Below are 10,977 nucleotides of genomic sequence, written 5' to 3' on the forward strand. Positions count from 1 at the left end.
TTTGTGTGTGTGAGTGAGTGTGTGTGTGTGTGTGTGTGTGTGTGTGTGTGTGCGTGCGTGTGTGTGTGTGTGTGGCTGTGTGTGAGTGAGTGAGTGAGTGAGTGTGTGTGTGTGTGTGTGTGTGTGTGTGTGTCATTGCTCTGAAGTCATTTAAGGCCAATATGTGCTCTAGTAATTAAGAGAGTAACATGCATGATGTCTTGTTAATATCACACTTCCTCTAAAGACGCACTGACTTGTTCTGCGCCCGCTGACAAGAGTGACTTATATTTAGTTAACTGATATATACACAATATAGTCTAGTTTGCCCATTGTGGCCACATTTTGGTGTGGCCACAAACGTCGTTTCTTTGAATGCATTTTAAGTCGACATGGCAGTGTGGAATAAAAACGTCGAGAACTCGATTGTATCTGTTTCGATGATGTGATTCTTGAGAACACTTAAATAAAATCTATTTTTTCCTCACTTTTTTCTTTTTTTTTTCACCAAGCAGCACAACCATTCCCTTATATGGTTACAGATACATTTCAGTTGAGAAATGTCTTTCTGATCAAAATTTAAATAATAATAATAATAATAAAAACGAATTCAGAAAGTTAAAAGACTTGCACCTGTTTACTTTGAAAATACATCACGATTTGTCGCCCCTTGAGAGGATAAAATCAGAATTATTCTCTGTTAATTACATATTTCAGTTATATGAGGGTGTATATCAGTTACACATACACACTTATTTGTCGCCTTCAGCGTCACCCTATGAGGCCATATTTAGACCACAGAAATGTTTTGTTTAATTAATCAAAATTGCTTTAACTAATCGAATTAGTTCATCTTAAGTCAATACAGATTTATACGATTTTTATCAGTTACTTTCACTCTCCAATCAAAATAGGCACTTTTGTGGTTATTATATTTCTAAAAATAATAATGATAACAATTATTATGTTGTTGCTTGTATTTCAGCATACATCTTTTCATATTTGCCTCGTGTGCAGGTTTTAATTTTTATGTTTGGGGTTTATTGGTGAATGTGCATGTTTTTTCTACGATTGTTAAGTAATTGTTTTTTGTAAATATGCGCGTGCTGGACTTGTTGAACTCTGTTGCCTCTCCATTTAAAAAATAATTAGGAAAATACTAGCCTGCAATAAATACGGCCTTGGTTAATGGCCTTTCAGCAGCAATAAGAGCCGTTTTAAATCTTCTGTTGTTATTGTAACAACTTGTTCCAGACCCTATTTTCGAACCCATTAAAGCTAAATGCTATTTTTTCAAGCAATTAATTGCACTGTCAGGTGAAAATCGGGGTTTTAAACCATTCCGCAGTAGTCAATAATGGCTGGTGAAATCATGCAACAACAGGCCTGAAGGCCAAGTAACACAGAGAGACAGAGCGATGAAGAGAGAAGCAGAGGAACAGAATCTAAACTCTGCACCGAATAATAATAAAAATGAATAGGGATCACCTTTTTCCTCTCAAGCTCCAGCTCCGATGGTTAATATTCAAGCGTATTTTGATCAAAGGTTAGTTGGATGAAATCCAAATCTTACACTTAATGTATATACACACAGATCTAAACCTGCGTGTTAACGCATAGCGTCCAAAGCACTCGCCATTTCCCAGTGAAACTGCTTCCTCATAGCTATACTGTAAGATAAATAAATTACATAAATCAATCATTTTATATCTAACTAACTACAGCTCGAATATAGCCATTTTTTAATTTGGAGAATAGAGTCATATTCATCTCCTCTGTTGAGCGCCGTTGATTTTGTTATAAATATACACAATAACACGTGGTAGCAGGTTGATGGACTGCAGGTCTGAGATATAACAGAGCAGGCCTCCGGTGTCTCAAAAAACAAAACAGTTGGATGTTTTGTTTTTGTTTTTATTTTGTTTGTTTGTTTGCAGTGGAAGTGATGAATTAATTAAGCCTGATAATTCCTGAACTATAATCTGTTGATCGTCTGTCTCTTTGAGTCGAACTGCTTTCTTTGCACAGGTGACTCCTTCCGCCGCTTTGCAGGTCACTCATGGTATCAGAGGTGATGTAGATAAAGACATGTGATATGGCTGCTAATGCGGCTAATATAATACTAATCAGCCTCTGTAGGCTCTAGATATTGAAGATAATAATGGGGCTGAATAATTCCGAGTAGGTGGGTGGCAGACAATGCTGCATATATAACCGTAATATGACATTATTATTAAAGGAAACATTATAATTCTTTACTATATATAAGTAACTATCACTCAAAAGCACAGCATGATTTTGTCTTTTAAGTGACTTTCCTGTCTGAAAGATTTAACAGCTAAAGACATTCTTGTCGTTTCATGCCTCCTGCTAACTGATATCTGCTGGCCTACTATAAAAAACCCAATAAGTAAGCCACACTAAGCTCTCACTGCCTGCTGACTGTAAACATATAGACTATTAACTATAAACTTGATGGCCGTGGTTAATGGTTTCATCTAAATGTTGCCTTTTGGGCCGTAACATTGTGTCTCGTGTTTCAAGACAAAACATGGAAATAAAAACAGAACAAATGCAAATTTATAATGGAAATATTTATTTCTAAAATACAATTTAACATACTTTAAACTTATGACTGTTTTTGACAACTTTATCATTTCAAGGTCAGAAAAGAAAATAAAAAAAACAACATTATTTACATGGTCTTGATATTTACAGGTGGTGTGAAAGCTGGACATGGCCATGGCTCCGCTGCTGTCCCACTTCAGGTGCAACCAAATCCCACTCTATGATGTGCTGCAGTAAACGTGTCCAGATTTGTTGATTGTCTTTGAACAAAAAAAAAAAAAAAAAAAAGAAAAAAAAGAAGAAAAGAAGTCGTTGACTTGTCTTCCTGTGTTTTGTCCATTTGTTATTTTGTTAGTCTGTCCAGGCTAGTAGTCCTGATGTGGGCTGTGCGTCAAACTGTGCCGTCGCAAGTCACAGTTGCGCCGAAACACCTTTCCGCAGCGGCCACAGCTGTAGGGCTTGATGTCTGTATGGGTGAGAAGGTGAGTTTTCAGGTTACTTCTTTGATTAAAGGTTCTTCCGCATGTGGGGCATTTGTGGGGAGACTCCTGTTTAGATTTAAAGCAAGCAAAGGATTATTCCCTTTAATTGTATAGAATGTCTATCATTAATATCTTTCAATCATCTAAATAAATCCACTACTGTGTCAGCTATAACTCACACGGAACTTCTATGTGTATCTCTCACTTGTTTTTCTAATTTTAATTTGGTAATTGGCCAAATGAAACCGTTTGGCGAGACTTATTAATATCCCCATGCATGCAGTAGGCCGTGTATAATAGGTGAATTATGATCATAAGGTAAAACATAGATGGTGGCTGTTAATATTTTCAGATTGTAGGCAGCTTACCTGCATATGTAAGGTTTTATGGACGGCTAGAGTTCGAGACTGACAGAATCCCTTCCCACATTCTTGACATTTGAATGGTTTTTCCTTGGAGTGGATGTATCTGTAAAACAGGAATAACACTTCATCAAATGGCTGCTCATGCAACGATTTCCTTGTAGTCGTTAAAAAACTCCAGAATCGTGGGGCGAAAAAATCTCCACTGTGAAAGTTAAGTGTCCAACTTGATGCGTAAAAGCGCTTTAGCGCCCTCATGGAGAAAACTTTGGGAACAGGTCTGCATATATGTTGCCATAAAACAAAGTATATTTTTTGTAATTTCTTATTTTCAGAAAGTCGTTTAGAAAAATAAATATGTTTGTGATTAAGAACTGTGTTAAACTCAGGAATGCAGCTTTAGAGTCCCCTCCTAACCCAGTGTATAATTAGTGCAGTATAAGGTATAAATCAGTCTTACCTGTGGTCTCTGAGATGGTCTTGTCTTCTGAAGGCCTTGTGGCAAATGTCACAGGTATAGGGCCGCTCGTCTGTGTGGGTCCTCTCGTGGATGAGGAGGTTATATGACTTGGTGAAATGCCTGCCGCAGAACTTGCAAATAAATTCCTTTTTAGTCTTGGAGGGGAGCCTGCCCCGGGTGGGTTTTCTGTCCGGGGACAGCTTGCTCAGCTCGGAGATGGTTCCTCCTAGTCCCGATGCCAGCTTCGCCAGATCCGCAGCTTTCGGCGGGTCCTCCTGAGTGGCAGCGAGGGCCAGGTTGGCGAAGTCAAACCTCGGTCTGTCCTTGTGCAGCGAGGGGATGCCGTGCGCAACGGCGGCTTGTTTTGGATGGAAGAGCTGTGCTGCGGCTGTGAAGGGTAACGCTGGGAAGGGAATCCTGGGGTCCATCAAGCCCTGGGCGGCTGCCATCTCTGTGATTGTCGACCTCAGTCCTTGGATGTGCGGGTAGCCAAGAGTCCAGTGGTTCATATGCATGGTTTGCACCGCGCTGAGGCCGTACAGTCCCTGCAGCTGGTCAGCGGGGAAAGTGTTGACGGCCTGCAGGAAGGAGTAGTTTGTGAGCTGGAGGGCCGGGTGCAGGGGGATCGGAGCGTGCAGGGCTTTGCTCCCCATCTCGGCTCAGACCTCTGCAGAAGGCACGGTGATAAGCCTGGGGTGAATGAAAAAAATATAAAACGATGAGTGTTGTGTGTAATGGCACATTAGAGCCAGTAATTATGTGGTGACAAAGGCAGGCAAACTATGACCTTATTTTGGTGACCATGATACAGTAAAAACCACCTGTTTGCCACCACAACTATTTACTTGAAATACACATGTAAGTACTATTTCATACATTATTTTTTATTCTAATTTAACATGATAACATTTATGTCATAAAATTACGTCCGCCCACAGAGGTGACTGTATTATCCCCAGTGATCAAATATGGATTTTTTTCCCAGGGCGCAAATTAAAAATGACTTTAACCACTTGAACATGACGACAGGGCTAACTAGGTAAATAAATTGGACAACGTGTTAAAGTGCAGCAGTATTGTCCTATACTGATAATGATATAATGATGAGTAAAACACTGTGTGTTCTAAGCAAAGACACTAAGAATACGTATTTCACGCAGTTTTAATTTGTTTGTCCCTTTAAATCTGAGATGCGCCTCAAAACATTTTAAAAACCAAATCAGTCATCGAAACTGTAATTAAATTAAGTGGGTGTAAAATGACTCATATGGCAACAATTAGCACTATAAATTATATATTCACATCACTCTAAATAAAACACTAAATCTCACAGTAATTAGAAAAGACACATTGTTGTTTTTGACGGTTGTACTTCATGTTTCACAATGCAAAACAAGTGCTCTGTATGTAGATTTGTGAAGTCTGAAATTTTGCCAGCAGTGATCAAATATGTTATTAGTTGCATGAGCATGAGTCAGAGCAAAACACACAAATGCTGGCTATTGCCCACAAGAAAGTTACTTTTATCTTTGCTGGAAAAGCATGCACTTTTTATGTTTATGGTTGTGGTAGTAGCCAGTTAATTTTATAGGCTGTAATATTTTGCTTATAGGTCTATTTTATTTCATGCTGCATGTTTTTGCATGAGGCGGTCTTCCCTTGGGTAAAAGAACATGGTAGCAAATATCCTTTGGGCATTTTAATTTACTTTTCTACAGAAAATGTTTGCTTTAAATAAAAACAAGCAGCTACCTTGCACTCATAATGTAGGACAAACAAGGTAAGCTGACAGTGCAGGAAATTTAAGGGCCTGGATCCATGTTTGTGTGGGAATGACAAGTTATGTTTTCCCACACAGAAAAGTTTACCGTGTAAGTTCAAGACTCCGGATGGTGAAAGCGCGACTGGCAGTGAACCAGCGGTGCCACTGACCTTTACATTTACAATGAAAAATAAGAAAAAAACGCCCTCTTTGTGTGTTTTTGAATCACGTGTTATTATGCTGTTTTTCACTGATCACTCCAAATTAGATTTCCACATTATTTTTCATAGCCCTAGGAACCTGAAACTTTCTGGAGATTAAGGCATTATTCACACTTGGAGAAGGCTTGCAGAGTTAAAGTCCTGCTTACATGGTAGCCAGAGGGCTGGTCGCTTATTTCAGTCAGGTCGTTACATTTGCTTCACAGATCTTTGAATTCTGTCTACTTTGCTTCCCCTTCCCCAGCCGGGATGGGGTTAAATATAATTTTGCACAGGTGCAACATAAGTCACCGTGCAGGCACTTGTTGTTCTTTGCCCACATGTGCAACTTTGTTCAACCTGTTCTCTTCTCAATAACCTTTGGATTTTCATTTCCACTTTGACAGTAGCTTAAGTGCCTTGTCGTGTTCTTTAAATCCCTGTCAGTTTCTTTCTTGGCCGAAGGTTTTACATTTCTATAAGTCGTGACAAGTCTTCACACACGCGAGGGCCACTGCTTGTTTTAGTAACCTTATGTGCTGTGGACAGAGACCAGTGATGTCAAAACGTGGGTGAACTATGACCCCCACCTGGTGATCATCACAAAGCAATAATCAACCGTAGAAACGACATTTAATTTAGTATTTCTTCAGGAAAAGTTTTCACTTTTACTAGGACTTTGCTCTCTTTGGTTGAATAGCTCAATCAGTAAAAGTTAAGTATTTTCTTTAGATAAAAAGTTACAACAAGCGAGTTGAGTTAGGTTTGTTCCTTCCCTGCAGTATTCTGACATATACCCCGCCAAAACAGAATCTTACCCCAATAAATAGCTGCCAAAGGTCCTGCGGTATGTCAGTAATCCACAGTAACTATAGAGGCGGCGAGCTCCAACAAAGCGTCGCTAAAAGTTTTCCAAGTTCCAAGTCCATGAAACTCTCATGTAGCCATGCAGCCAACTCTGGTGTCTCGGACCTTTGCAAAGATGTGACAAGTTGTGAAAAATTGTGGAAAGAGACGAAGAAGTTTGGAGGAGAGACAGCAGCAGCGTGGGAGTCCCGTCCAGAGCTGGGGCTGGAAGTGTGCGTAATGCGCACCGGTCCTTCACTTTTCAGGGCTCCAGCTCTGGAGCGCTCTGCCCGCCCTCCGACACGCCTCCCCTCCTCCTTCTCAATCATTAATTCCAATGTTCCTCCTCTGTTTATTTGTGTTTGGATAGCAACTGAGGCTCCAGACCATAGTAGAGAAACGTGTTCAGCTCAACCTGCCTCCTCTGACACCTCTCATATACCATATAGCCAAGGCTGATACCTTCTTTTGGAGAGATTATTGGAAGCGCAGGAGGAAACCCTGATCCCTTTTTCCCAAACTCCACGCTTTTGAAAACGTGCTTTTGGATACTTGAGCTGCTTACAAGATTTTTTTTGAAACCATAGACCCCATTTGCGAAAATGGAGGGCACATGCAAGAGCCACCACATTAAATCGTTTTATTTCATTGTGGTAAGAGTAAAGAATTCTGAGGTTTGTGTGACCAAAAAAAAAAAAAAAAAAAAAAAAAAAAAAAAAAACCATCCTGAGATCAGCAGCATGATGAACAAATACAACGTAAACAGTTAACGCGACTTGTCTTCAGACTATGAGCTGCCCTTCTGTCTTCTGTAAAGTTAGATATTTCTGAATTGTATGAAAACACTTACATTGAACTGGTTAATTAAATGGTCATGAAAACGTCACACAGGTTGCCCGGACAGTTTTACCTGTGTTATTTACAACTAAATAGGCTTATTCCCACATAAATCATCTCATATGTTCTGCAAAAATTATCTGAGATTTTATTATATTTGATAAAGTGTGTGCAATAAAATAGCCTGTTATGTGCTAAAGGACAATATGTAGCCAATGTGTTGAGATCCGCTTTAATGATTTAAAAAAAAACAACCTTCCTATTTGTTCAAAAGCAGATAATAATTCAGTTTCACTCTCATACTCTTATCATTTCACACTCTTTTCACTGCGTCTATGGAAAGTGGCAGAGAATAATTAGGCAGCTCTTTAATTAGTCTGTGGTTTGTTTCTGGCCACAGATTTAGATACAGTGTAAATAAGACCTGTGACAGCCGAATCAAAAGCTCAGTGTGCTTCCTACACAGAAAAGTGACATGCTGTTACCAGGACAAACATCAACAGGTTGTTATTAAACGAAGATGTTTTATTTGTCGAATTTTCCCATCTAAACGTAAGTCACTGATAAGCTTGTTGGATATGATTTTATATATTGAACATATATTTAAATCAAAGCTTTAAAAAGCCTCTCAGTGAAATATCAAAAGCAGCGAGCTTATTTTCAGTTATTTTATTCTGTTTTTCCTCTCATGACTGTATTTTTTTTTTACTATGAATGACATAACGACTGAGGGTAGATTTTTAGTTTTGAACATGAATGTGCAATGCTTCAATGGTGAGCGCAGGAGGACTGGCAGAGGTTTGCATTTGCTGCAGTTCTGGCTTTGCTGTTGGGAGTTGCTGTGCAGAATGCGTCTGAATGAGTCTGCAGCGCCGCCTATTGAGACTTTAACACAACAACAAGCTGCTTCCTCTTCTACTCAACTGTTTGCGGCTCTGACACAAAACTGTCTGCTGGAGCAACTTTATATATTTTCCGTCGACATCCTTCCGAAAAGAGAGTTTTATCAAAAACGACATCATCACTGTGGTGAATTATTGCTTTTAATATAACGAATATTTACAGTACATAGACTCGGATATTTAGAAAAGAAACGATACTTAACGTAAGAATTTAAGTATATTTAATTACTGCAACGGATCAGTGGAGTTTGTGACCTTTTCATGCAAGTCTTTAAAGGAGAGTTAATGAGCAAATGAGAGAAAAGTGGGTCGACAGATCCCAGCTCATTATGTGAGAGATAACGACTGCAGCACTTGTCTAAGACGTTTAGTCTATCCAAGAGCTCATGTAGTTTAATTTTCGTTTTCTTAGAGCTGCAGAACATTTTCTGCACACAACATGCTTGTGGTTTTCGTTCGGTTTCATATCACCCAGGCCTCTATCTTCACTGTCAAAACACTGAACAATTGCAGGCAGATTAGAAGACACACAAGCCCTCAAATTTTTTTTACATTACACTGATGATGGTATTTTCTCAACATATCCGTTCCACTGTGGAAATGTATAACAATGTAAACTGTGTTTATTTTTAGTCCTTAGAAAGAATCCATCAAAACAAGCAGTGGGAATTTAAATATCTGATGGTCTGGGTTATAATAGACTCACCAATAATTAAATTTCAATTTAGCAGTGCAATCAGTGTAGTCGAAATTCATAAAAATCTTACAAGATGTAAAATTATTTCTGCGATGAAAATACTGACTTCCTGTGGGAACCGAGTTTTTTTTTTCTTTAGAAACTCTGAATCATACAGCCTCATTTCTTTAACCAAACACCCACTTTGAAATATAGGCTAACATTCTTATATAATATCGATTTTTATAGTACATATTTTATAAAGATTATTTTACTTTACAATATTTCTACATCTTATATTGTTGTTAATAATACTCCAATTTTATTCTGGCACGTAATAATACTGTAATAGTCATATTTACTTGTGTTTGAATCTCCTATGATATGATTTTTACACACTTATAAAATAAGACTCATCATGAGTCATTAATAAGTTTATAGCGACCCCCAGAACTCTGTCGAGTTTGATCTCTTTTTAATGTTCCTTGCATGACATTTGGTATGTGCTCTCTATTTAAAAGTTTTCCTGTGAAATGTGTGTAATATTGTTACTGTATTCTTTATAGTTGGGGTAATGTCAGAGCCAGAGAGTTAGTGCCTTGCCCTTTGGCCCTGCCCTGAGTCCCCTGCAGCCGCCATCATTCTCTCTGATAATCTGACTCCCACAGAGTATCAGTGTCGCAGCTCAGTGCAGCTGCCAAGCCTGTAATGGCCGACACTCCTCTTCCAATAACACAGAGTGACAGAAGAGAACTCTATTGTATCAATGAAAACACAAAAGATCTGGGTACAAAATTTCACTTTCAAATTGTCAACGTGTGACTGAATTAAGAATATTTCCTTTTTGTGATTTGTAATCTTTTAACATAAAAAAGTGTTTAGTTGTGACATTTCACATCTAACTAATTGAGGTTTTAAAAGACAAATTCATACATATGTCAGTATTCAGGCTTTTTCTTAACCAGTAGTGTAATAAAATCCTTTCCTGACAATATTTATCATGTATTCATAGTGTATATTATTTTAAACATCAAAGATGAAGTTAAATTAAAGGGGGGAAATCAGATTAATAAATCTACAGATTAGGTTGAAACATGTTTAAATCAGAGTGCTTCTCCTTTATTGTATATTAACTGTTAGTAATCAGTTTCTCAGTTCCTCCGGTCTGAATTCCTGTCTGATACCGTGACACAATATTCAGCTCAAACACATGTATTTTGTATTTTGTATTTTGACCTTTATGTCTCCTGTCATATGGCGTCATCTTACTTTCAGTTACACCTTACCTCTACTACGCAGTGTCCTTGATAGATAACGCGGAGCTCCTGTCTTGTTCTGGAGTCTGACTGGGTCTGTCTGTCTTTCTGTGTTGCTGTGTCTCTGTGCATGTTGCCAGACAGGATGTCAGGTCCATATTGTAAGAGCAGGGGGAGGCAAACCTGTTACTGTTACCTGCCTGCTGTGGTTTCAGAGGCCCCCACATCTCCACCTACACTCTCACTCATCCTGCCCCAGCAGCAGCTCTCAGGATGGGTGTTTTTCACTCAGAGACCCTCATAGTCATATTTTCCTCCACATCAAACCCGTTTACATGAAAATGTGCACTTCTAGAAAAAAGGGGGTTATGCCTCTCTCACCACATTAGTGCTTGCTGCTTCAGAGTAAAGCAGAATTTAGTTTCTTCTTATGCTTTTTCTATGTTGAATGTCATTTTTGGTAAATTGGGCAGTGTTCATATTGCTGTAGACATTAACATTTTTACAAACATAATAATAATAATTATAATAGTGACAATAATAATAATAATAAACTGATTCAAATAATTATTGTGTAAGTAATTAATATCCATTAGCAAATGACATAGGAAAATAGTGAATGGCTCTTTTAGCAGATATTGTAATAT

The 10,977-nt window shown here is 38.5% G+C and overlaps 1 protein-coding gene across 2 annotated transcripts; it reads right to left on the reverse strand.

The window, feature by feature from the left end:
* Positions 1-2,558: 2,558 nt before the first annotated feature.
* Positions 2,559-6,884, reverse strand: osr2 (odd-skipped related transciption factor 2). 2 transcript variants are annotated; one of them, XM_044359199.1, is made up of 4 exons: positions 6,632-6,884; positions 3,852-4,541; positions 3,398-3,497; positions 2,559-3,013 (listed from the first exon to the last, which is right to left on the reverse strand). In XM_044359199.1, the coding sequence occupies exons 2-4, from the start codon at positions 4,502-4,504 to the stop codon at positions 2,939-2,941; spliced, it is 828 nt and encodes a 275-aa protein (XP_044215134.1). In that variant the 5' UTR covers positions 4,505-4,541; positions 6,632-6,884; the 3' UTR covers positions 2,559-2,938. The 2 variants fall into 2 exon arrangements, with proteins under 2 accessions (XP_044215134.1, XP_044215133.1); XM_044359198.1 differs by having other exon boundaries at positions 2,559-3,095.
* Between the last annotated feature and the right edge of the window lie 4,093 nt (positions 6,885-10,977).

The sequence above is a fragment of the Thunnus albacares genome, chromosome 8 (genome assembly GCF_914725855.1).
Source record: "Thunnus albacares chromosome 8, fThuAlb1.1, whole genome shotgun sequence".
NCBI classification, from domain to species: Eukaryota; Metazoa; Chordata; class Actinopteri; order Scombriformes; family Scombridae; genus Thunnus; species Thunnus albacares.